Source organism: Lissotriton helveticus, chromosome 7 (genome assembly GCF_964261635.1).
Source record: "Lissotriton helveticus chromosome 7, aLisHel1.1, whole genome shotgun sequence".
In the NCBI taxonomy this organism is placed as follows: domain Eukaryota; kingdom Metazoa; phylum Chordata; class Amphibia; order Caudata; family Salamandridae; genus Lissotriton; species Lissotriton helveticus.
Window position 1 is genome coordinate 787,504,946 of NC_136068.1, and position 27,753 is coordinate 787,532,698.

General features: G+C 41.3%; 1 protein-coding gene across 1 annotated transcript in view; it reads right to left on the reverse strand.

The window, feature by feature from the left end:
* The window catches only part of SPOCK1 (SPARC (osteonectin), cwcv and kazal like domains proteoglycan 1), a 1,053,799-nt gene that overhangs the window by 212,512 nt on the left and 813,534 nt on the right, over positions 1-27,753 (reverse strand). Inside the window, exon 5 of the mRNA XM_078653334.1 lies at positions 18,343-18,462. Coding sequence (XP_078509460.1) covers positions 18,343-18,462 — 120 coding nt within the window. The remainder of the gene's footprint in view (positions 1-18,342; positions 18,463-27,753) is intronic.

The following is a 27,753-nucleotide window of genomic DNA, read 5'->3' on the forward strand; positions in this document are numbered from 1 at the left end:
GTATACTGACTCAAGCGATACCATGAAAATGCACTATTATTGCTTATTTGCACAATGGAAATTATTTCCCACACATTTTATGAATTGGGTCAGTCTTAGATAACAGATGCTAACTTTGCTTCTATGGCAATCAGTTCCAAGTGTGACTGTTAAAACTCAGTTGTTTCTTCACAGTTTATTTGCACCTTATGGATATTACAGCTTGACTGTGCAATGTGATTAACTTTGTAGAAATTCTATGAATCGGAGTGGTTATAGGTTTTAGATTCAGGACATATAGAGATACTACTCCATTAATTTGAATTACAATATTATGCATTATATAGTGTATTTGCACAATGTTATCTAAAATTAATTGTTACTATTAGTTTTTTCATGTGCCATTTATAATTTGTTCACTGATCTTATTGTGCCTGTTTTAAAAAGAGTATTTTAAATGGCCCCAATGTAAGGGTTTGGTATGTAACCTTAGATGTAAACTTTTCGAATCTGTATTTATTGTTTAATGAGATTGGAACAGTGTTTCTCTACACAGGTTTTAAAAGTTAACTGCAATGGTTTTTGTTAATCAAGCAATAATACATTAATTGAATTGGTCAACTTCAAGGCTTTATGTAATGTACATTAAGCCTTCACAATGCCGGCCCAAAATCTTGCATTGCTATACTCCCAATCACATGCTGCGATCTACTGTAGAAAAAAGGTGGCCACCCCTAGAATCAACAAGGCCTGTTGAAGTGGCAGATGTTTTTCTTTCTCCACATTGGAATTGTGGAATTTCTTGCTTTTTCAGCTAAGAGCTAAATCTAACCTTTTTAAATTTAGAAAACTACTTAAAACCTGGCTTTTTAAAAGCTTTCTTTCTCATTAGGTTTTTGTTGAGGGCTTGATGCCAGACACTAGCGCCAAGACGCCTTCGGGCATTTGTGCGCTGTATAAGTCTCTTACTTACATCCTCAATAAGTATTTTACTTACTCACTCAGCAAGACTAACGAGGGAATGTATCTGACCCGTGCTTCATCACAGTTGGCCTTAATTTTTGACTTTGACCCAGTCCAGCGTGACCATATAACCACGGTTGGTGCTTTATGCTTTTAGGCGCTATATTGCAGTTTATTCTTTAAAAATTGCTAAGGTCAAGTTTAAGCAATTGTTTTGTTAATGTGTTGCATGTGACTATATTGTTTGTTAAGATCATGGTGAAGCAGCACCTAAAATACGGTCAGAGACCAGTTATGCCCTCAGGAGTGCCCTGGACACCATATTAGGACTTGTGGAAGTAAACAAAACTGACAACACAGTGGAATAGGCCTCCTTCTCCCTACTCTTTTTTTGCGAGAGTGAACATACTGAGTGCATGAGTCTGTAAGACTGTGTTATATTATTTTCCTCTACCGAGATATAAAATTCCACAATTGTTTCATGCACACCTTCCCAGAGGTACCCAGCAGAGAAAGCATCCTATGGTTAGACGGCTTCTTTAAGACCAATTTTTGGGATTGGGACTAAATTCATTCATCAAGCATACTCATTGTCAAGCATACTTATCAAATGAGATGAACCTGAGAGCACAGACAAAAAATCCCCATTGTTACCTGTATGTAGCTAACTGTGCAAATTAAGCAGAAAAAAAACAGACAAAATGTTATTGCCACAAATTTAGCAGGCCACTGTAAATAAATGTGAAAAGTTATATCTAAGTGTTTGGAGCTGGTGGACAATCAAATGGAGATTCACATAGCAGGAATTTAAAAAAGCGCCAATATTGTTTTAAATGTCACCACTAAAATCACTTTCTAATGTGCCGAATAAATCCACAGGGGCCCCGATGTCGTCCCTTATGCAGTGATGAGGCTAGCCAATGCTTCTCGGGGAGAGACCGAGAAAATCCATGACATTTCGCCTCTACACCAGGCACCAGCAACGTGAAAAGGAGATATCAGAGCTGAGAGAAGACTTGTGTGCTATGAGCATTGCATTGTGGACTTTGCCAAGCACTTTGGGACAGCTACCACTGGCCACTATAATTGAAGGAATATTTTTTACATGTAGTCTTTTACTTCTCATTCTCCATAGACCATCTTAAGCGTACAAAACGGATGACATATTGACAGCAGATCCGTACCTACCATGTTTAATACCCTCTTTCATTTTATTATTTTTTGCTTAATTTTCTTGCTAACTGTTTATGCTTTCACTTCCGGTTGGTTTGCACATTAACGTTCTTTATTCTTTATTGTGCTGCTATTTCGATGTGTCTGTTAGGCACTTTACCTGAACTTGATCTAGTCCTCAGGTAAGAGGCGAACCTGCCTCAGGTAAGCAATGGTGTCACTCTTTGATCTTCCAAGGTGGCCTGGCCTACTGGACATCCAGAGAATTCCAAAGTAGGATAGAGACTCACACTCCTCTGTTGGGAGCTTTGTCCTCAGGTGAATTCTGAACAATCCTTTTGTGGTTTATTGCTGCCTGATGACCAGTGCTTGCTTCAACAATTTGTGGATGTCTACTTCTAAGAAAGACCTCATTCTGGGAAACATTTGAAAGTAGTGCTTTTCTTTCTTAATGTCCTTCACCAGGTCACTCGTGAAAACAAGCAAATGTTGAAGTTAAAATCACTTCCAATGGACGGCGCGACGCGGCGAACCAAGATGGCCGCATCCTGAGAAGCTCCGCGCTGACGAGCAGCGCTCGCTCCTAAAGGGTCTATTTCGCGGCAGTGTTTTGGCCTCTAAACGGCGGATTCCGATGTCGGAAGCACCCCCCAACAACAGGGTATGATTTCCGCTTACAACACAATGCCTCCTTGCTAATTTGGGACCGAAATGCTCCTCACTCGGTATCGGCCGCCATTTTGTTTTTTTTCTACCGTTTTCCTCGCAGCGTTTATTTGTCTTTTTTGCTGCTTCACTATTACTTGCCTGCATCCTTAAATGATATCTTCATGGACTTGCTGCCCCAGCTCATGGACTATGTCGCCCTGCTTGTGACATCTCTGGCAACATTTTTTGGACCTTCCTCATTCACCTCAGTCTTTAAACTGCGTCATGGTCCTTTCCTCAGCTGATATGTCTCTCAGGGACCGCTGTATGGATTCAGGTCTACATTAGGGGTACTTTTCTTTTTTTTCCTTCTTTCTTTCCCTGCTGGGTTTCACTCTCCGTCTTGCTCTTTTTGGCTCCTTACCATCACGGTTGCTGCCTCAGTGATTTGTTTGCTTTTTGTTCGCCTGCTGGTGGTCCCCTCATGGCCCTCTGTTACAATTACCTTTGTTACAACTATCTTCTGGTCTAACTGGTGTTTCACACCCTTGTACCTGCAATGGAGCCTCCTCATATGTCTAAGGGTCACGGCAATGCCTCTGCTTCACGCAAAGATGCTGCAGCTACTGCTAAACGCCTTAAAAAAGACCCCCCATCTCCTTCTAAGTCCCCACTTCCCATTACGTTGGAGGACATTATGGAAGAATTGCGTCTCATACGCCCCTTCATGACGGATACTGCTACAACTCTCCAGAGACTTGACGAAAAATGGTCCAGTCTGGATTTGAGGCTAACTGATGTGGAGCAAAAGGTCAGTGACGCTCAGGATGTTTTATCCAGGGTTGCCAGTCTTACTAAGGAAGTTGACCTGCTCAAAAGGACCTCCGAGGATTTGGAAAATCGCAATCGGCGTAACAATTTATGCATCTATGGTATTCCGGAAGGTTCGGAGGGGTCAGACATTATTCAGTTCTTGAAGACTCAGGTCCTTCCCATTACTGGTCATCCTAAGCACTTGGATGTCAATATTTAAAGGGCACACCGCCTTGGACCGAAAAACGCCTTTTCTACTGCAAAATCCAGAGGCATCATAGCTTATTTCCTTCTTTACTCCGACCTCATGGCTATCCTTCATACTGCTAAACAGCATAAGCAGCTGCTTTGGTCTGGACATAAAGTTTTTATCACGCAGGATGGCTCTAAACCAACGGCAGCTCGAGGTAAGGAGTTTTTGGACTTGCGACCTACTCTCCGATCGATGAATGCTCGATATGGCCTCATCCATCCTTGTTTTTTCAAAGTGACTTACAAAGAAAGAACTTTCAGCTTCGACGATCCAGCTGATCTTCGTAAATTTATTCACACTCACAAAGAAGAGTCCATGGAATTCAGCAAACCCTGAATTTAATGTTCTCATGTTTGTTTCGTTAATGTTGTACAACATTTATTCCCCTGTTATACTGTTGTCTTTATTCCATTCTTATTTTTTTTTCGTTTTACAGGTTCTTCTTTTGTAGTCCTTGTTGAACAACGCCTCTTTGTGCTGCTCCGATTTTTGCACTGTGCCTTTTGTTTCGCTGCCCCTCCTTCACACCTGTTTGGTAAGTTCCCTTCTTTGTCTTAAATGGTTACTTGTGGTTTTTACGACCTTTCTGTTTTTCCCCTTTATTTCGCTTTTTATGTAACCATACATTTCTTCTTTCTTCTGCTCGTGCGGTTGTCTTGTTCTCGCTGCTTCCCCTCCCTCTTCATTGTCATTCCTTTACTTGTTTTTTATTGCTAAAGTCCTTTGGCTTTTTGTCATCTTCTCTCTCTTATTCTATTTCTCGGGAGTTAATTCCTCCCATTCCTCTTCTTCTTACCCTCTTCCCTTTCCTCCCTTCTTTCTTCCTTCCTCCTCTCTCCTCTCCATTGACGCTCTCATTTTCTATGTCCCTTTCTCTACTTCCCTCCGCTTCTCTTTCCTTAATAATACTTTTTTTAATCTCTCCTCTTCCTTTTTGGCTTTTTTCTTGTTATTCTCTACAGTGGTAATGCATTGTCTCTCTTCTTTTTCTTTGTTCTCATATTTTTGGTGGCTTCTTCATGTTCTCATTCATTTCATCAAGCTACATTCTATATCTTTCTTTTCCGCTAGCTACCTCAACTTTTCCTATTTCACTTCCTTTTTTCTTAACTGGTATATGCTATTTCTCTTCTCTTCTCCTCTTCTCCTATTATGAAAGGTTTTCGAATTATTTCTTGGAATGTTAAGGGTCTCCAAAACCCTTTTAAGAAACAACGTATTTTGTCTCATCTTGCTCCTCTGAAATGTCAAATTGCTTTATTGCAAGAAACGCATCTTTCTTCACAGGAATTATCCTTGTTGCGTAAACAATGGGTTGGGGAAGCCTACTGCTCTCCGGCTGTTAATAACAAAAAAGGTGTTATAATTTTATTTCATAAATCTTTGTCTGTTCAAGTACAAAATGAAATTTCTAATTTTAATGGTAGATGGTTGTTTCTAGATAGTATTGTTGTTGTTGGTAACTGAAGAGGCAAGGAGGCTGGTGGATGAGGGAGGAAGGGCTGCCATCATTCTTTTGGATCTTAGTGCATAGTTCGACACGGTCAACCATTCCATCTTGATCAACCGACTCAAGAGTAGCGGGGTGTCGGGCACTGCACTCGATTGGCTTACCTCCTTCTTCAGTAACCGCCGCTTCCAAGTCTTTGAGGGAGATGTGGTCACCTCCAATCTGTCCTTGGAATGCAGGGTACCACAGGGCTCGGCCTTAAGTCCGACGCTCTTTAATGTGTACATGCAGCCATTGGCAGCCGTCATCCATCCATTTGGCATTAAGATCGTCAGCTATGCAGACGACACCCAGTTAGTGGTATCTCTGTGCCACAACAAGGGAGCGTCTGACCTGCTGGTCCCCTGCCTTGAAGCAGTGGCCAGGTGGATGGAGGACTCTTATCTCTGTCTTAACGGAGATAAGATGGAGATCATGTTACTGGGCAACTCTTCTCCTACATTTCTATCCCCGCATGGCCCTCATGTCTAGGACCAGTGCCACCGCCAAAGCCACATATGAAAAGTTTGGGCGTGTGGCTAGATGACACCCTCAACTTCGGCCATCAGGCTACGGTCTTATCATCCACCTGCTATGGGTTGTTGAGGATGTTACGCAAAGTTCTTCCTCTACTTCCATTTGATGCCCGCAGAATTATGGTCCAGGCCCTGATATTATCTCGGCTGGACTACGGAAATGTCCTGTACCTAGGAGCCCCACTGACCACAATAAACAAACTGCAGGTGGTTCAGAATAGTGCAGCAAGACTACTCCTGCAGGTCCCTAGGAGACAATCTGCAGGACCGGCGCTTCGTCAGCTGCATTGGTTACCTATGGCCGCCAGGATAAAGTTTAAGGTGATGTGCATAGCCCATAAGGTTATGTGGAAATCTGGCCCAGCCATCCTTCACTCTATGCTGTCGCCCTATGCACCATCAAGATCTCTCCGCTCCAGTAACCATTTTCTGGCCACTACAAGGAAAATTAGGAAATCAAGATGGGGAGGTCGCTCTTTTTCTTATTCGGTGGCCAGATTATGGAATTCACTTCCCCAGTCAGTAAGAGAGATCCGTAGTCTGACAACCTTCCGCAAACTTCTGAAAACACATCTATTCAACTGGTAGTGTCGGCTGAGACTTTTGTTTGTGGCGTTATTGGTTCTTGAAGCGCTACGAGGCCTCCGGGTAGTTTAGGCGCTATAGAAGTATTTTTTAATAATAACAATAATAATAATAATAATAATAATGATGTTCATCTTTCCCTTTGCAATGTATATGGCCCTAATGGTGTTGACCTATCCTTTTGGAATGAGATTTCTTCCCTTCTTTCTTCTAATGTGAGTGATGATCTGATTGTTGGGGGGGACTGTAACCAATTAATGGATCCTTTTTTGGATCACAAATCTCAAGTACGATATGTCCCTAACAAAATGCAAAAGTCATTCCACAAGTCCATTTCCTCTAGAGGCCTAATTGATTCATGGAGAATATCCCATCCCGATTCCTTAGAATTTTCTTTTTTTTCTCCAGTACATGCTTCTCATTCCCGAATTGACTACATTTTTCTTTCACACCATGCTTTCCAATTTATGACTAACTCTGAAATAGGCTCCATCCTCATCTCCGATCACGCACCCGTATATGGACTATCCTTCTCCCACCCCTATATCTCGCTGATGGCATTTCAACAATTCACTACTGCTTGATCCCAATTTCACCGACCATTTTACACAATTCATGGATGAATTCTTCCATAACAACTTAGGTACATCTTCTGATTTCCACTTTATATGGGATGCTTTCAAGGCTCCTGCCCGTGGTTGTGTTATAGACTTTGTATCCCGTAAGAAGAAAAAGGCCCTTACTAAGGCATCTTCTTTTCTCAAACAAATTAAAGACCTTGAACATTTTTATTTCACTACTAATTTTCCTGATTCACTATCCTCCCTTATTAAGGCTAAGATACAATTTAATAGACACTCTTGGGATTCTGCTTCTAACCAGCTTCTCAAATTCAATGCTAAGATGTACAGTGGTCGTAATAAGGCTGGTAAATTGCTAGCGAATTACCTTAAAATCAAGAAGCAAAAGTCTAAGATTGTTGTCATTAAGGATTCTCCGGGATCTCCCCAATCCTCGGATTCTAAGATCCTTGAATGTTTTGTTCAATATTATTCTTCCCTTTATACACCGGAATCCAATCCTTCTCCCGAACAAATAGACTCCTTCTTCCGCTCTATCCCTAAACCCTCTGATTCCCTGTTTGATCTTTCTTCCCTTGATGTTCTTATTTCAGAAAAAGACATTATCACTGCGCTTTCTCTTCTGCCCAAGGATAAAACCCCTGGTCCGGATGGACTCACAGTGCGATTTTTCCTTCATTTTAAGACTGTTTTGGTTCCACATTTGCTCCATTTAATGAATCATTTTCTCGATACAGGTGAATCTAGAGGTTCTTTTACACAGGCAATGCTCTGTCTTCTTCCCAAGAAGGACAAGGATCCCTCCCTGTGTAAAAATTACAGACCTATTTCCCTTATCAATACTTATTGCAAAATGTATGCAAAAATTCTGGCTATTCGCATTAATTCAGTTGTCTCCTAACAACTTACTGGGACATTTTTGCTGGTATTGTGGACTCGCCATCAGCCTTCCAGTGTCCCTGCCCTGCAGTCCTCCCGCCGCCGCATCTCCCATCATCGCGGCCGCCGTGAGGAGGACTGCAATCACCAGGGGGCATAGCGGCAGAAGCCGCCAACGCAATTTCCCGCGCCCGGAGGCGCTTTTAACCGGACAGACTCCCGGTGGAGCGGGTGTCTCCTAACAACTTACTGGGGCATTTTTGCTGGTATTGTGGACTCGCCATCAGCCTTCCAGTGTCCCTGCCCTGCAGTCCTCCCGCCGCCGCATCTCCCATCATCGCGGCCGCCATGAGGAGGACTGCAATCACCAGGGGGCATAGCGGCAGAAGCCCGCGACGCAATTTCCCGCGCCCAGAGGCTCTTTTAACCGGACAGACTCCCGGTGGAGCAGGTGTCTCCTAACAACTTACTGGGGCATTTTTGCTGGTATTGTGGACTCGCCATCAGCCTTCCAGTGTCCCTGCCCTGCAGTCCTCCCGCCGTCGCATCTCCCATCATCGCGGCCGCCGTGAGGAGGACTGCAATCACCAGGGGGCATAGCGGCAGAAGCCGCCGACGCAATTTCCCGCGCCCGGAGGCGCTTTTAACCGGATAGACTCCCCGCGTCGCGGGAGCACCCGGGGCTAAACCCGGGCAAAGGGCGGGCCCTCTGTGGCCCTCAGAGGCCTGAGGAGACTGGACTGGGCATTAGACGCTGGTCCCAAAGGGACACTTTACATGCAGGTACTCCCTGTGAACGTTTTTTGTATATATTTACGTTTAGGTACTGGGCGTTGATCGCTCTAGGCCTGTAGTTTTTTTAATAATCTTAATTATCCTTTCAGATTGTGTATGAAACTAAGCTGGTATGATGTCTAAGGAGAAACTAGACAAAAGTGATAAAACTTCTTCTAGGCTAGGTCCCATGGATAACTACTTGATTCAGAAAGTAACCCAGATTAATAGTGATAGAAGGGCCTCCTTAGGTCGGGGGAGTCTTTCATTGATTCAGGATGAGGCGCAATTAATTGTGGCAGATATACCTATGCATAAAAAAAAAACTATTGCCTTTGGGAAAGTTGTTACAGCGATAGCACAGGTGCACGCCGTTAGACTTGATGATCGGCCAGATATCGTGGAAATAGAACATCCTACATCCCTTATACGTTCGGCGAGAATATTCAAAAAGGCAAAATCAAGAAGGAGGGGGAAGCAAAATCAAAAAGTATATACAGCTAAAAAGAGCCCTCGATTGGACACCATGACAGACAAATGTTCTTCTTTGGGGCATATAGGGACAGTCTCAACGATAACCCACTCACATAGTAGTAGTATAGAAGATACTGGGATATCAAATATAGGAGGTAGGGGGGAAGAAGGGGAAGCATCAGAATATTCTACTACTGAGGTCTCCATTCTAAGTACTCCTGCTAGTATGCGAACATCCCTCTTGAGTTTGTGTAGTAGTTACGATGACGAAGGGCTATCAAAATCCCCCAGATTCTCTCCAGCATCATCTCCAAACATAAATTACATGTCACCATCTAATACCAACATTAATACTACCAAAAAAAGAGGGGATTGTCCTCTGAAGACTCGGGAAGCTAAATTACAGAAGAGGAGCCCAACTATAGCAGAGACCGATGTGGTTACTTCACTAACCCCTCTGATTGTCTCTCAAACGACAACTCATTCTTGTTCCCCCAGTGAGGGCGGCCTGTTAGCAAAAATCGAAAGTTTGGTAAAAGCATTAATTCAGCCCCTGTTAGAAAAAATAAACCTGTGTAAGACTCAACTCGATCAGTTAGATAAAAAGGTAGGAAAAAATACACTATTACTAGCAGATCTGTTACAATGATGACAGCCATTAAACAAGTTCCACTTTGCCCCACTCCCTCTACAAAAATCGTACAAATTGGGGTGAAAGCAACTGGTCCCATACTGAAAAAAAGCTTTACCATCACCGTTGTTAAAAAAGAAGCCTGTCCCTGAAATTAAAACCATAAGTAAAGCAGGCGTCCAAGGGGGGGAAAACCTGATAGTGGAAGAAAGGGCAGAGATACCACACGATAAGGCTATTAAGGAGAATGAAACAGGAAATTCTCATAATAGAAATTGGCATCTACAGAGAATTGTCGACTTACCACCCGAAGCAGCCCCCTATACAATAGTCATGGCGGGTGTCCCTGAGCTACCCATGGGCACCAGGGAAGATCATCGAGCTTTAAGAAACAAAGTGACACACTGGTTACGTAATAATAGACCCCTGCCCGCCCATATTAATGGAGAAATTTTGAATGTGAGGCGTTCAACCTGGGTGGGCTCAAGACCTAAAGACAAGAGAGGGGATGTTATTATTGTAAACTTTAAAGATCATAGAGCTGTCCGGCATGTCGGAGATTGGTATAATTTGAGAAGCAATGATTCTATTACTACTCACTACCTTAGCTACTTCTATCCTTATTCCCCAGGGCAACACCCTAGAAACAGGGACAAAGTAAGGTACCCTGTAAACTGGTCCGGCTTAAATCAACATGGATACAGTCAGACTCCTTTTTCCCAAACTCAGAGACAATTTAATTTCCATCAAAGGCATTTTGTTCCACCAACTCCCGGACCGAATTTTGGAAATAATTATTTTTGGGATAATAGAGGTTTTGCCCTACCAGTTTATAATCTACCAACCCATAATCGATTTGATGCCTTCTCGGGCCTTGATTATGTCGATTGACAAAAGCAGGATACTCGCCAGACAAATATATTGAGAGTAGGAGATGATACTGATTCTAAGAGGAACCTAAAAGAGTACACGCCAGGGGAGGGCTGTAAGATTACCTTACCATTAGAATTGACCCTAAATATAAACTATGGAGACACCGAAGAGCCTCCCTGTATCATTTCGAATACCCAGGGGTTAGACGTGGGGGATAATAGTGGAGGAGTAAGTTCCTCACGTAAAAAGGTATCTGGTAATATCCCCCTGGGAGATACGGAAGTATACGAGAAAAGGAAATCCTGTACACTCCTATTTTGGAATGTAGCAGGATTAAAGAATAAGATTAATAACCCATCCTGGGAGACTGTCCTAAATGGGCGGGACAGTGTGGCCCTTCAAGAAAGCCGGACCACGGACCCAGTGTATATAAGTGGGTACAGAACCTTTTTACTCCGGCTGTGGGGGGTCAATACGGACGTGCAAAGGGAGGTTTAATTACATTTCTCTCAAACCAGCTTAAATATGAGAAAGTACATTTTATGTCTAAATCTAGTTACTACCAAGTAATAACCCTAAGCTCTAAAAAGGGATTCAATGTAGTTGTGATACATTTTTATAATAACATTCCGAAAGACGAAATCCCCAATATCTTAAAAATGCTTAGGGAAGATATACAATATGAAATAGACAAGTCCAACAGGGAACTGATAATTTTATGGGAAGGGATTTTAATTGTCCACTCTGTACAAAGGGAAAACAGGGGATTTGTGGCCTCATGTTAGAACAAGATATTAATCTAACACACTTTGACCACTCTTTGATCGGGGACCTACTCAATGAATTAGTGTTCATGTACGATCTGGGTTTTGCAAATGAAATAGCTCAGAATCCCACTTCTTTTGGGCCTACGTTCATTGGTAGAGGTGCATTGTCCACTATTGATTTTATTCTTACATCAAATAGTTATAGCCACAGGATTAATAGGTCAGAGACTCTAAAGCTACCCCTAAGTGATCATTTGCCCCAAATAATAGAGGCTGAGAACCCTTTTTATGAACACCGTGAAGATACCCTCACCTCACGTACGGTCCCTGACGTGACTTTGGGGAGGCAAAATGGGTATACTTTAAAATGGGGCATGGTCACGCCAGAAATGTTTCTTGCAAAGCTGCTGAATGCTTGTTCAGATAGTTTTGCTATTTGTCTTGGGGAGACGTCTCATTGCGACCAGATTTTAGAGCATTTTTTGTAGAATAGCTTCTGAAATCAAAAATAGCCTGTGGGTGGAGGTAAAAAATAGGACTAGGCGCACTAAAAGTTGGTTTGATACCGCTTGCACAAGGGCATTAACTGACTTGAAACACGCTATTCATAGGTCTCCCCGTGATCTGCAAGTAATAAGAGGGTTGAGGAAAATTTATAATGAGGCCCTGAAAAATAGAAAAAACGCTATAAAAAAGGAGGCCCTAGAAGCCCTCTGCGAGGCTGCACAATCGAAGGATGCATCTGCTTTTTGGAGGGCCGTTAACACCCCTTTCCTCTTTGATAGTCTCAAGGCTCGCATAGAGATGGCGATTACCGAAGATGAATGGGTGGAACATTTTTCAAACTTATATAGGTCCCAAGATTATCCTTCCACTACAAATGTTTTTAAAATTGTTAGCGGTGGATTGGGGGATGAAAATTTGGTGATAACCCTGGAGGAAGTCATGATGGGGTTGAAAGCCACGAAGGGCGGCAAGGCTGCTGGCCCTGACGGGATCCCTGCAGATCTATATAAAGCAAACAAAGAGATCTGGGGCCCCATGTTGGTACAGCTTTTTAATGCCACACTTGCTAAGGGTTTAAACCCATCCTGGTTTACCTCGATTATCGTGCCGATTTACAAGAAGGGTGATAGACAAAATTGTGCTTGCTATAGGCCAATCTCCCTTCTTGACTCATCTGTAAAAATTCTTGGTTGAATCATTCTGGCTAGACTCCAGAACTGGGCGGAGGAAAATGAAATAATGAGCGACCTACAGTATGGATTCCAGAAGGGTATGGGAACCGTTGAACAATGTTTAAATTTAATGATTGTTCAGCAAAAGTATACGAGGGTTAAAGGTGAACGGTTATATCTCATGTTTGTCGACTTGTCGTCGGCATTTGATTGCGTGTCACATACCAAATTGTGGGAAATTTTGAAAGGGCTGGGCGTGGAAGATCCTATCATCCGTTTTCTGGGAGAATTATACTCAGGAGTCACAGCCACAGTCCGATATGGCCGTGGGGGAGAATGTACCAGGAGATTTAGAGTGGGACGCGGAGTACGCCAGGGGTGTGTTCTGGACCCCTTTCTATTTCTCCTCTACATAAATGGACTTGAGCATCGACTCCTGCAGGAGTGCAGGGATGTGCCCAGGGTGGGGAAGAGGCTGATCCCTGCACTCATGTACGCGGACGATGCCGTCTTAATGGCTCGTACCCCCTTGGCCCTACAAAAATTGTTAATATCCTTCGAAAAGTTCATGTTGAGTTTAGATCTGAAAATTAATTGCAGTAAAACATACTCCATGAACTGTGGCACAAGATCTGGGAAAATGATGAAAAGTATGTACTTAAATAATGCTCCCTTGGAAAATATTACCTCTTTCCCTTACCTGGGTATTTTATTCCATGAACTGGGGGGATGGACAAGTGGTGTAAAGGCCAGAACTCTTTTGTTCCAAAAAACTATAATGGCCATAAAGACTTTTACAAAAAAGCTGGGTAACAAACCAATAAGAGAAATCTTGACAATATACAATGCCACATGTACATCTGTAGCCTTGTATGGTGCGGGACTTTGGAGTTTTTCTAATATAGAATCATTACAAATTGCTGAAAATAAATTTTTGCGGGATGTCCTAGCTGCACCGCAGAGTGTTTCAACATATATTTGTCACACAGAACTGGGTCAACCCCATATTTCAGATCTAATTATAATACAACCCATCCTTTTGTGGCACAGGGTATGGACTACTAACGAATGTGTAGTTAATCGGGCTATGTTACAGGATATATTAAAAATGGAAAATATGGGTACCGTCGATTGGCTAGATTATATTAAACACTTCATGATTGAAATTGGATGCCGAGAATACTATGAGGACCCACCTTTAATGGGAAACATACCCAGAAAACTATTGAAAAAAACTGAGCTTGGATTACCTTGAGGTCAAAAGAAGGCGAGTGGAAATCAGCAAAAATACAGTTACCTCGCACAACTTAATATTAACTGGGGTAAAAGTACAGCCCTATTTAACCCTGTTGATGTCAAATTATGATCGATTTCTCTTAACCCGTTTTAGATTAAATATTGTTTTTAGACTCTTGTCCTTCCCAGAAATGAATTTATGGTCGCGAAATTTACCTACCTGCCCGTGCGATGATTCCTCACCCCAATCTGATATCCACATTTTATTTTTTTGTAAATTTTATATTATCCCTCGCAGGAAAGTTATAATCCCATTCCTTAAAGACATGAACTTAAATAGATGTCGCTTAGCTTTTACAGAATGTCAGAGAATGGACACAGTTTTAACCGTTGTTGTACTTTTAAGCTTTTTTAAACATGTATTTAAATTACGAAAATCCATTGGTGTAAATGAAACATAATGAATTTGTGTATTTTTAAACAGACCTCTGCAAATTGAAATTTTCATGTTGTTGCTTTTATGGTTATTGATTTTAACCGAATAAAGTACTTTCTGAATCAGTTATCCCTGATCTGGTCAATGTCTATCAATCTGGATTTGTTAAAGGTAGGTCTATAACGGATAATTCCAGAACCCTTCTCACTATCATTCACCTAGCTGCCAAAATGGGTTCCCCTGTCGCCACAATTACCTTGGATGCTGAGAAAGCATTTGATCGAGTCAATTGGGACTTTATGTTTGGAGCACTTCGTTGGCACGGTTTTAGCCCCACCGTTCTCAGATACATTCAATTACTTTATTCTGACCCCAAAACTTCTATCTGGGTTAATGGCACTCAGTCAGACTACTTCTCTCTTCATAGAGGAACCAGACAGGGTTGTCCTCTCTTCCCTCTCCTTTTTATTTTGGCTTTAGAACCCTTCCTTGAGAAAATTAGACGGCCCCTTCTTATTCTGGTTTTATCTATAAAGATGTCGATATTAAATTTACTGCCTACGCCGATGATACTTTGCTTTATATCTCAAATCCCATTGATGCACACCCTGCTTTTTTTTCGTTACTTAATGATTACTCTTTGGTCTCTGGCTATAAATTAAATATTGATAAATCGGAGGTCCTTCCCCTCAATAGGTTATGTCGTCCTCATATGTTCGAGGGTTCGGATTTTGAATGGAATCCTAGATTTATCAAGTGTTTGGGTATTTTGTACGCCAATACCATTAGAGAGACCATCAAAATCAACCATTCTGACATTCTTAAAAAACTCTCTTCTCTTATAGAATGCTGGACCCCCCTTTTTCTTTCATGCTGGGGTCGCTTATCAACTATTAAAATGATGTTGCTTCCTATTGTCAATTTCTATCTTTCTATGCTTCCTGTCTCTCTTCCCCATTACTTTTTAAAATCCATTAATTGCCTTCTTGTGAAATTTTTATGGAATAATCGTAAAGCTAGGGTCTCGCTTCTCGGTCTTCAACAACCTAAGAACCTAGGCGGTGTCAATTTTCCTAATATCTCACGTTTCCACTCCGCCTTTACCCCTAAACAGATGTGGCCCTTTCTTACAGATTCGTCCTCCTCTCCTTTAACGGCTTGGAGCTCTTTGGAATTAGCTCAACTTACTCCCTTCCCTTTCCTTACAGCTACCCGGTTATCTCAGACTCCTCAAAAATTTATATCCCCCATTTTCAAGCATTCTAAAGCCCTAACACTTCTACTGTTTCATTCTTTTTCCTCTCCTTCTGATATTCACTTGCACACTCCGCTTTGGTACAACAAATCTCTCAAGATCAATAACAGAGCGCTCTTCTGGAAGGAATGGATTGACAAAGGAATTATTACCTATAAACATTTACTCACCAATTATTCCTTAAGAACCTTACAAGATCTAAGTGATTCCTTTGGTATATCTAGTAAACACTCTTCACATTTCGAAATGCTCACTCCTACCTTATCCTCCATTATTTTACAGGGCACTCCGTCTCCCTCTGATACCTCCCTCCTCCCTTCTCCACCGGATTTCCATACTCCCTTTAGAGCCTCAGCTATTTATAGATTATTATCACATTCTCCTGTTGATAGGCCCAAATCCAAATTGGAACTTTTGTGGGAACTGGATCTAGGTCAAGCTTTCTCCCCACACATTTGGGACTCCATTTGGTCTAAAATACACACAGTTTCTCGCTCAGCTAGCACCACACAGACTTTTTATTTTTTCTATAATAGGCTTTATTACACCCCCACTGACTTGTGTAAATTCAAATTATTAGACTCTAAAAAGTGTTGGTCTTGTTCCTGTGATAATAGTGATCTATTACATATGTTTTCTATTGCCCTCAGGTTAAATTACTTTGGTCCCAGGTTTGGTCCACTCTCAATAATATTTTATCCACTGATGTTCCATTTGATATTGTTCATATTTTTTTGGGCGGGCTGGCTCCCATATGGAATGTTCAATGTCATGTTCGTAAATGTATTGATCTTTTTATTGCAACTTCATTTCAAATAATTACTACAAACTGTAAAGACACTACAAAAATTGTTTACAACGCTTGGTGGAATCTGTTATGTCACCGCCACAGACTTAACCGTGCTTATGCCACATCCGTACCTCTATTAATCAAAAGAGATTTATTATGGTCTCCCTTAACGGAGTATCTATCTAGACATGCCCCTGAATACTTATTAGTTTCTACTCCTTCTTTACTGATTATCTACTAAGTTTTGATAACGAGACAATATATTATTTGTAGCCTTCTTCCTTCCTTTCTTTCCCCCCTTTTTCCCCCCTCTCTTCTCTCTTTTTCACCCATATAAAAAAACAAAAAAATCATAAAAGCGTTGTTCATTGGTATATGGTTCTCCCCCTTTTTTGGGGTATGTTTTCAATTTGCACTTTTATTTTTTAGATGCATTTTACTTCTTTGATATTGTTCGCAGATGTACTAATGTTTTACGTTCATTATTTTCACTTAATAAAGCTTTTTAAACTAAAAAAAAAATCACTTCCAAAATATTTTCCTGGCACCAGGCCATAGTACAATTTAGCAAAGTTCTGCAAAGTTCAATCAATAGGCCATTGATAGTCAATAGGGTTGAATTCGATCCCTATTGTCATGCTTTACCGAAAATGTGAGTGGTTTTGTACATTACGGTGGTAATATTGGTAGCTGATGTACTATCTATCCAGGTCAGCATTGGAATAATCCATTGGCAGAGATGTAATGGTGCAGACAGCGAGGTTCCACTACAGTAAAGCAAGTAACCATGGGTTGCACTGATTTTTATTGTCACTATGATGATGTAGCACTGTTGTACACTGCCACACAAATCTTTCACAGTTCACATACTTTGCGTTGCTTCTATGAGCTACATTCATGCTGTTATTCTTTCTCAATCAGGACTGGGTATTGTGTACTTTTAAGTGTCGGTGGTAGGGTAATAAAATACTATGTATTATTCGCAGTAAAGTGGAAGGCCTTGAAATAGTTACAGCATAGTGGAAGACTTTTCAAACGTTTTCTGTCTTCTAAATGAGAGCACACTATTTGGCTGACTCCTTAATTATTGTGGGGAAAGTTACACATTCTAAAATCTTCGAGGACTGGTGTAATAAAATCATAGTAGGCTTCACAGGATCTGCTAAGTGTATGCTGGCCTGATGGTGGAAATGAAGGCAGTAACCCAAGGAGGTTGCCTACATCACTGTCAATGTATGCAACACCCACAATGTCATTTCTTGGTGGATTGCCAATGTCCTTCCTCACAATAATTACACTCACATGTCTACCCTCTATAAGTAGGCACCACTATAGCAATCATTGTAGAAAAAAGCTACACAGAACCATATTTTGTAGGGGGGCACGGCCTGTATGTTTGAAAAAAGAATCTTTTTTATCTGAAACAAAAAAAAAAAAAGAAAGTATGTGCTAAGAGCGACAAGCATACAACAGGAAACAAGGGGTACACCCGGCACTTTTAGACTCCCAAATAATGTGTAAAAGCAGTCAAAACCCAGATGCATGCCTGTGCTAGCAGGATAACAAACAACAACCAGTCAAATCAAATATATTCTAATTAGTTGCAAGACTGAAACCGATTTGTTTCGGCTGTTCCACAACTTTTTAGGGCGCAGATCCAATTCACAGAAACAGCAGAGTGCATGCATAAAGCCACGAACCCTGAACAAGGAGAATTTTAAAAACATCCTTTTTAATGGGACTATTTGTGATTAAATTGTCATTGACATTCAGCCATGGCTAGTGAAGCCTAAACCACAATCCCTGTGGAAGCAGTATACTTGCCCTTGCGTTGAGTGGGCTCTGAACTCATTAGTGTTTGCAAAGCTTGAGTGTTTTCAGCACGCGTTAATGAGTTTGTAAGTCCCCCCCTTAGACAGCGGTGGTGGTTCTCTTTAATAGAGGCTTCTAGAGCATTCATTCATACGGCGCTGTCTGCAGAAGTGTGTGTGTGTGTTTTTTTTATCAGAATATAAAATGAATTTCTTACTTCCTTGGTTTCCGTCCGTGCTTGTGGGTTTGATGAGGCGATTGGCGTCCTCGTGAAGGGCTCCAAACCAGTCTTTGAGTCTTGACGCAAGATTTCTCAAGTCCTTGTCTGTGCATAGTGCTAGAAAGTATTACAAAAAGGAGGATTAAAGCCATAAACCAATATTTACATTAAATATAATATGCAATGAGCTTTAGCTTTATTATGACCAGTGGCACGTTTTTGGTGGATTAATACATTTAAATCGGATGTTCAGAGCAATTACACTGAATTTGATAAAAGGGACAAGTCAGTTTGATCTTGTTGAAACTGGAGAAGGGCTCACTCTTAACGATCACTACTTTTCACAATGTTATTCAAGTGCATACTCCAAGTATTTCGTGAAATGTTAATGTAAGTCAATCGCAACTGCAAACAAAAAGTACAAGAAACGACCTTTGCCCCAGAGCCAAGCCTTCAAAGTACAGATGCGCAAAACATCTGAACAATAGTTGTGACACATCCCTGAGTGAGTTGTCATGAAAATATGCATTTAAAAATAGTGATACACCTCGAGGGCACAGGGGTAACTGAAAATGCTGCCTTTCCTGAAGGAAACTTCACATATGGCGTGAATCCAATAGCTGATTTTACTCCTTCTTGGAAATTGTGTGGCAGACGAACTTCTGCTGCTCGATTCCACTCCTCGATTTCTCTCCTTACTTAGAAGATCCGCCAAAAATTAGGCGATTTTCAGTTAACAGTAAATTTTTAAACACATCCCCTGGTGTGCAAATAACACAAGAAGAAGCTAGCGCGGATTATGTATCACTACTGTTCGTGCTAATTTACTCCTACAACTCAGAGACTGTAAATCTGAAGACCGCTCACCTAGTCGAAACACACTTCAAACTATACTTCATTGTCTGGACCGGTAGATTAAATGTTTTGTTCGTTACGACTTGACAAAAGATTATTTCAACCTCTTCTCATAGGTTTTTGCTCGCCCTTTCCATATGCCTTTGCTTTTCACAAACATTGAATGGCTATTTATAGTTTATATTTGACTGAAAATCTGTTTTTTTATGTCAAACTTTATAATAAATGTCCCTGTTAGGAGAGTGCTGTGAGTGTGCCAAACATGTTTACATAGACTGTGGCTAAGCTCCCACTGCAGCTTGGTGGGGAGGCCCTGACAGAGCCTTTCTGTGGTAACTTTTCTGTTTGCCGGAAATTTGAGGCGGCTGGCACAGATTGGGGGTGGCGGAGTGGCAGGGGGAGGGGGTGGCTGTAAAAAAAACATACCTATCGCTGTCGCATCTTTCCAGTCTGTCCTCTATCAGGACTCAGCCAGAACAGGAACAAGGAAGCATCCAAGCTCCCCTGTGATTGGTTAGAGCGCCGTGGTTTGGCACTCAGCCAGGGAATGGGGCAGTAGCGGCCCGTCGTGGGAGTGCTGCCAGGCGCTGATGTGGTGCAGGGGAGGGGCAGGGTGGGGGATAGTAAACTACAGATTACGGCCAAATAGAGGTAAGTAAACATATACATAAATAAAACAAATTTTGTTGCGCACACTGCACCTCATTTGGCGATGCAGCGCGCGCAACGAAATTCGTTTGATCTATTCATATGTTTACTTACCTCCAATCAGTTGTAATCCATAGTTTACTACCATTCACCCTGCCCCTCCCATGCACCCCGTCACCGCCCAGCAGCACTCCCACCACAGGCCGCTACAGGAATGGGGGCCTGGGCATGTTCTCCATGCAGGCTGTAATGCACTCTTCCCCTTCCCTGCTGTGAGAGCAGAGCAACCCCATCCAGCCGCAAGGCAGCAGGAACGGATAAAATGATAATAACATTAATTTCTTATCATTTTATTTTTCCTTAAGTTACACTGCTTAAAAGCAGTGGGGCGACACTCCGCTGCCTTAGCGGAGGTTACCAATGTCCTTGTGGGGTGAGGCTGAGTGAGTGATGTAAGCACTCGTAGACCAGCAGGCACCTTAGCAGTAGGATTGAGCAAGAAAAGCAGAAGGACTTATGAACACAGTTTATCAACAAAAAGGTAGGGTTCTGGCATACTGCAAAGTCTTGCATACTTTTCAATTTGTCAAATTGCAGCAGGGAGGCTATCCCATAGTTGTAGGGTAGTATAAAAAAAGGCCTAGCCCAAATTGTAGAATGTCCAAACTGCAGGACGATGAACTAAAGGCGTGAGCAAAATCACTGAAAACGGAAGGGAATTTGCTTTGAAAGTCTTCAGTAATTCTCAGAGTCCCTTGCTCATGTAAGACCTATTAGGCAAATGGTTTTCAATTCAATCCGCTGCTGCACCATGTCGTCTAAAATCAGAAACAAGGCCAAACTTGTGAAGGTTAAAAAGTAGCCTGACTGCCCTGTTTTGCATTAACTGTAGCTTCTGAGTGATATATCTGCCCATCTGCGATGGGGTGTTCCTTTGCCCCATGAATGGTCTTTCTCTATATGGCACAATTCAAGAACAATTTCTGTACAATAGCATCTTCAGTGCATACATAACCATGTGGGTCAGATATATCGATGATGGTTTCTGCATATGGTCCAGCGATGAGCGTAATTTAGACTTTTTTTTTGCAATGGCTGAACAATGGTACACAAGACATCAAGTTCAACATGAGCAAGATAAACACGTCTGTCACATTTCTTGACGCTGAAGCGAGAGCACTTGGAGAAACACTGTCCACATCTCTCGATAAGAAACTCACTGACAAGAACAGTGTTCTCCATCACCTAAGTTACCTTCCACGGAATTTACTTGATAATCTCCCTGATGGGCAATTTTTATGCAAAAGACGACCCACTTGAGAAAAAGACTGCTTCGATCATGGTGATCTCTCTCTGCAAAACTGAGGGCTCACAAGTACTCTGCTTATAAACAGTCTCTAAAGTGGGGTTGTTTACCCCACAGGAAGATCTTTTAAGAAGAGACTAAAATGTCACACGAAAGCCTTATAATAATAATAATAATAAAAATGCACATATTAAGATGAGTAGTGATAATAGTAGGAATAATCTTGAAAATTGGAAAAAAGAACACGAAGGGCAGGAAGAAGTGTTCTGTGACTAAGCAAGAGCATTCTTGTTGTACTTTGTGTTTATCGGAAGATTTAGTCCTTGGTATGAGGTCCATGTCTCTTTTGAAAAGAGTGCATTATTTAACATCCAGGATAAATAAATTAATTAATTAGCATGCGGACAGCAGCTGCCGGTGGTAGCTTGTATTGGGAATGGAACCTTTCTAGCTGGTGCTTTAGTGAACATGAGAACCAGTAGCATAACATAACATTTGTATGGTGCACGCTCACCCGAAGGAAATATTTCTGCTGGAAAAACATATTTATTGTTCTTCAGCTTGATAGTACATACTTTATCAACCTCCGAAAGATGAAAGTCGAGCACACACACCAGGATTTGAACCTGAGATCCCTGTAGTGAATGCATTAGTCCACTGCAACGGGAAGCAGCATTTACAACGCTGCCATTACATAGCGTTCCTTTTACAACACAGTTGTTACAACGACCACGTTGTTACAATGCGATGCCTTTACATCTTAAGTCATAAGATCGACCTGCTGTAGGAAGCGCTCTAACCTAAGGAATAGTATAATTTACTGTTCCAACACCTTCAATACTGTTGCGCAGGCTGGAGTTGGAATAGTAGATTATCAGCCTGATTCATGTAGGTAAATTGCACTCGCAAAGGGCCAGATTCTGAGAATCTGGCCCTTTGCGAGTGCGATTTTTGCATTTGGTATTCATGATACCAAATGCAAAAATCGCTATGTAAGAATTCGCATATTTGCGTGGAATGGCATTTAAGGAATCTCTAATAGAGATTCCTCAAATGCTATTCATGACACAAAACAAAATAGCGATTTTGGACTTTTGGGGCCGCTATTTACCGACAGGTCAGACCTGTCGGTAAATAGCAAAAACTCAGAAAAATGCTTTTAAAAGCATTTTTCAAAGTTGCATGTAGCACACACACATGTCCTTTGGACATGTGTGTGCGCAACACCTGTCCAAAAGTGCATTTTAGGGGTGCTACAGGGTGTCCTTTGGACAGCCCTGGCACCCTTAAAATCGCTATCTTAGTTGCGAGTAGCAAATTGCTACTCGCAAATCCCCATTCATTCCTATGGGCCTCTTGGCCCATAGGAATGAATGGGGAGTATTTGCGAGTAGCAAATTGCTACTCGCAAATAAAGAACATGTAGGAATCGCTATTTAAGTAGCAATTCCTACATGAATGCCGTTTTGCGTGTCCTCAATAGCGAATCGCTATGATTCGCTATTAGGGACACGCAAAACGGCATGTACATGAATCAGGCTGTATATTATTCCTAAATCCAGGGCGCACCCTACAGCAAGTCAAACTAATGACTTGCGGTGTAAAGGTATCGCGTTCTAACAACGTGGTCGTTGTAACGACCGCTTTGTAACAGAACGCATTGTAATAGCATGCGATGTAACATGCTATATTCACTGCAATACCAGAGCCAGCTGCACATTTGCTGGTGTGTGCATTGTCATAAATAACCAAAGAAACATTGGTGGCCAGCAATGCCGGACCATCTAGTCTGCCCACTCCCTGCCTCCTGCAACACCGCTTATTCTTTGCTCATACAACCCAGTTATGATACAACCCTGGGCACTGTTGTCAAAACACGTTCGACTTTACTTCTTTGAAGCACATTCTACTAAACTCCTCTCTAACTAACACTCTTCTATAGCAGAAATCATATTCGTACACAACCAAATAACATCTCCAGGCTCCTCTCAAAAGAGCTTTCCACTGTCAGGACAAAGTCAGATCTATTGGCTTCATCAATTTTTGTTTACAAATTATCAGTGCATTTGCTCCAGGCCTTGACACATTTATTGCTTTTCCTTCCATCATCACAGCTCTTACTACAAAAAAATGCAATGCGGCAACATTGTTATTTTTCTCAAAACCTAATTGCTCTACGGGCTCTCTGAGGCAGGATAGGCTGCAGCATACAAAATGGTGCAGGTACTGGGACATTTCCAACTGGTGCTGGGAGTCTTCTTGACCCTACAACATTTTGCAACAACCGAATGGCACAAAATAACGCTTCTGCATTAGTAGGCGGGAGGAAAATGTAAGTTTTTGCCCTCCTTATCTGTGCAAATGTCACAGCAAACTTACTTGACAATTGTGGAGAACAGTTTGGAAAAAACATTGCTTGGCATCACATCTATTAAGTTCACAAAGTTCACAACAGTAGCTGAACAGAGATTTAAATACTAGAGCAGATGTAACACGAAGCACGTCTCGACTAAAAAGTTCTCATACAGGCATTAAAATATTAAGTGCGAGAATACCTTTTACTGAGAGTTAAAATTAAGCAACAGGGAGGTGCATTTGCTGGACCTTTGCTGCTGAGCTGATGCTTCAAGAAACAGATGCTTCAACATTTTAAAACAGCAGGTGAGGCTATAATCCTTGTCTACCTCTTTAGCTGAAACAAGACGCTCATAAATATTTATAAAGTGGATACATGGGAACGAATAATCCATTTCAAATTTCATGATCTCATTTGATCTCTTTTTTGATGCATCAATATTTATATGCTACATGGGGTGGCAAAAATTAATCACAGGTCATTGCGGTCCCTGCAATTCTTTTTTTTAAATGTAGGTCACTCTAACTATAATAAAGAAATGGCAAATAAAATGAAAGTGTACAGTTAAGGTACTGTATACTCGTTGAAGAGCATGACATTTAATTTGGTATTGCACCTGCTTCTGTGGCACCAGTGAGTGTCCTTACTACCCTTGGTAGCATTGGTCATAAACACAGTACAGAAATAAAAAAATAAAAGAGGACCATGAGATCCGTTTAATTTTCCTGGACCCCACTCATTACAAGTTTTCTTGCCTCTTAGATTCATTTGAAAAGTGCTGTGAGGCTATTGGTGGACAATGGCCTATGCTACAGTGCCATCAGTGTATTACAAGATGCATGACGTCACTTCCGCTTCCCCAGTCACTTTGGGACATCCCCCACAAGTAGTGGAATGTTAGTTTTGCACCAGGCTATTGGAAATGTTGTGCTAATCTTTACAGAGAATTAAAAGTGGTTTCTCATAATCTGGCTCCACAGCTACTGATGTTTATTGTATTTCATGAATATGGTAAAGACTGACAAGAAATTGGCAATTCTCCATTTCTAGCTGAGATGAAAATTAAAGTGCTGGCAAAGGGAAACTGACATTACTTTACCATGTTTTAGATGCCAATACTAATTTTAGAAGACTCTTTGTTTGAACACCATACTCTTTTCACATTATAATTCCTTGAGTACATCTGTTACAAACTGACACATTCCATAAAACGTGTTCGATTTTATGAAGGTGTTGATGCCTTTTGTTTCACAAACATAACAAATTCAAATGGTGTTATGAATTATTTTTCCGAACCAATGAAGTCTCTTTCTGAAGGCACAGTGTGGGCTAGTGAGAGAATTTATATAAATCTGTTTTACCATTTCCAAATAATGTTAAACAAATAAAAACATTTGTTTTATGAATCTTTCCGGGCCTTCAAAGAACTTCCATTTCGGCAGAATTGTTTTTGTTTTTTTCTAGTTTTTTTGTGTGATTTTTTTTTCAAAACGACAACTATGAATATTGTGCCCAATTTTTTTAAAGGTCAAGAACGCACATTCCCTAAAATATCTGCTCAGGCCTGAACAGAAATTACTTTGCTCATCACCTGCTGCTATTAAATAATGGAATTCAAATCAGTCCAGTTACTCATAACCGTATTCTAGCTTGCCGAAGCGGGAGTGACACTTACAGATGATGGTAGCAACACGTGTTGTTGTTTCTTGCCTAATTTAATTATAGAGAAACCTACAAGACCTAGTAGCCACAACTAATCTCAAATCAGGCTTGCCCAGCAGCAGACTGTGCTTTATTCTTCCCCAGAGATCCCCTTATGTCTGGCTGGCATCTAGCCTTTGTAATATTCAATTTCGATAGACCACATTTACATCTGCCATGCCAATAGCTTAGAGTCCATAATGAGGTTACACTCCTGTATCTCACTCCAAGGTAGTTCAGGGAGTGCATAACATCGGGCCATTTGATCGCATATTTAGATAATACACACAAGTATTTTCAGACTAGGTAGTGAGCTGCAATTCGTGCAAAAGCAATTTAAGAATTGCTTTGGATCTGTTTCCACTGGATCAGGCTAAATTCACTACCTTTGAATGCAGGTAAGACGGAAGTTCTGGATTGATCTGTGTGGAACTCGGACGGGTGGCCTTAAACACTTACTCCCCTTTGGGTGCTATTTTGTCTGCGCAATCTGGGCATAATTCTAACAATTTGTTGTCTTCGAGGCCCACTACAACAATCCCACTTCCACCTCTTTTCTTTTGCTGAAGATTATCAGGATGATCACAATGTTTCTGGATAGTTATTGTAGAAAACATTGGTATATGTTTTGATAACCTCAAAGTTATATAACTGTAATTCTTTTTTGGCTACCTGACTAACAGAATTCATCAATCCAAAATGTTGCTGCCTGTTTTGTCCTAACAAGCGTTCCTATATTTCCACTCACCTGGCCCATCTTTAGTGGTTACATGTAAAGAAACACAGTCTTTGTTGAGCTCTTTGTTTCGAACCCCCCACCCCGTCTTCCTTTCAGAAATTAGATGCCTACTCTTTTTCCACCTACAATCCAACTAGAACACGTTGTTGCAGTTTCCTTCATCTGGTCTCTATCCCTACATTTAGTAAAACTCAGCTGAGGGGCTGCTCGTTTGCCATGGTCACTGCAAGGGCTTGGAATAGCCCCCCACCCACCCCCTCCCCTTAAGTTTAAGAGCTGAAAAGTGCTTGGCCAAGTTTTGGAAAATGTTAAAAGCATATTTATTCCCAATTTCTTTCTAAAGGCTTGGCCTCAATGTCCTCCATCATTCAGACCAGCACCAGTACCCTTTCCGAGGTAATGACGTGTTGTTTATCATTCTAATTCAATTTCATGGAGAGGGTTCTGTTATCCATTTAAATATCTCTGTGATTCCCCAAGTAGAGAATGTGGTCTGGATCATGGGCGGAAAGAACTGCATTAGACGTGGTTCACACCACCAGTGAGAGCCCTATTCATCAAATATCCTGAGTACAAAATTAGCAAAATAGTCACAGAATTCAGATTGATCACATATGGAAGACTTGCTTAATTCAACAGTTTTTACTAATATGAGGAGGGTCCGTGAAGATAAATGCAGTAGTATCACCGCCAAAGAAAACAAAGACTCTAGTTGAGCAATCAAAGTAAATGCACCAAAACAACAAACATCAGCTAAACATTGCATGAAATACACATTTAACAAACCCACCCGACCAAAGGGTAAACACCAGTATAATGATTCACCATGAGGTCAGAAAGAGAAATACAGTAGCATGCAAACAAACTAAATATTATGAACAGAGAAACTGCATAGCAAGGCATGAATCAACACTGTAAACAGGGAACCCAAATAAAGTCAGCAGTGAGTTCTTAAATACAGGCACATGTGCGCCTAAACACATACACTTAAAGATATCAGAAACACATGTATATCAGTATCACCAAACCCCACCCAAATGCTCCACGGAAAAGACCATGCCAATGATGAAAACCTAGAAGAAAAGGTCGTAATCCTTGATAAGAATACTTATCTGGCATGGGAGAGAGAGCTGACCGAAAAAAGGTTAACAAAAGGACTACATGCCTGAACCAACTTGGAATGCCTACGTTAATGTTTATGATTTGAGGCATAATGCGGTTATCAGTGACAATAAGCTGTCTACCCCTAGCATAATACTGGCCGTGGCAGGATGATGGTAATTCTTTACTTGTTATGGATATCCAAAGCATGATGGTACCAGTGAGATGCCCACATTCTCTCCAAATGATATTTGGAGCGAGTGAACCAATTAATGTGCTTTGTAATTTTATTACAACAGCAAAAAGTTGGATCAGAGGTTGTGCCCAAAGAACATCAAACACAACCAATCACCTTTACGATGAGATAGTAATGTTACCTTTGTCTACATCTCCTAACTAGAGAAGTCACATCTTACTGCTTGACAGATTCCATGTTACAATCAGCTACAGAGGAAAACAACTGGAATACTATTCATAAAGCCCATTTAATGTTACTACCTAGATTTTGCAACTTCTCTAAATCTAATAAGAAAAATATCTTTATTTATAAATTCTACACATGATAAAACAGCATGGAATGAAATATTCATGCAGACCTGTAATATGTGTAAGGTGCCATTCCTTACCATGATGAAAGAGGAGGACATCATGGCCCACAGGAGGCTTCATTGGGCCCTGATGCCCAAGGAAGCCTCCATTGTC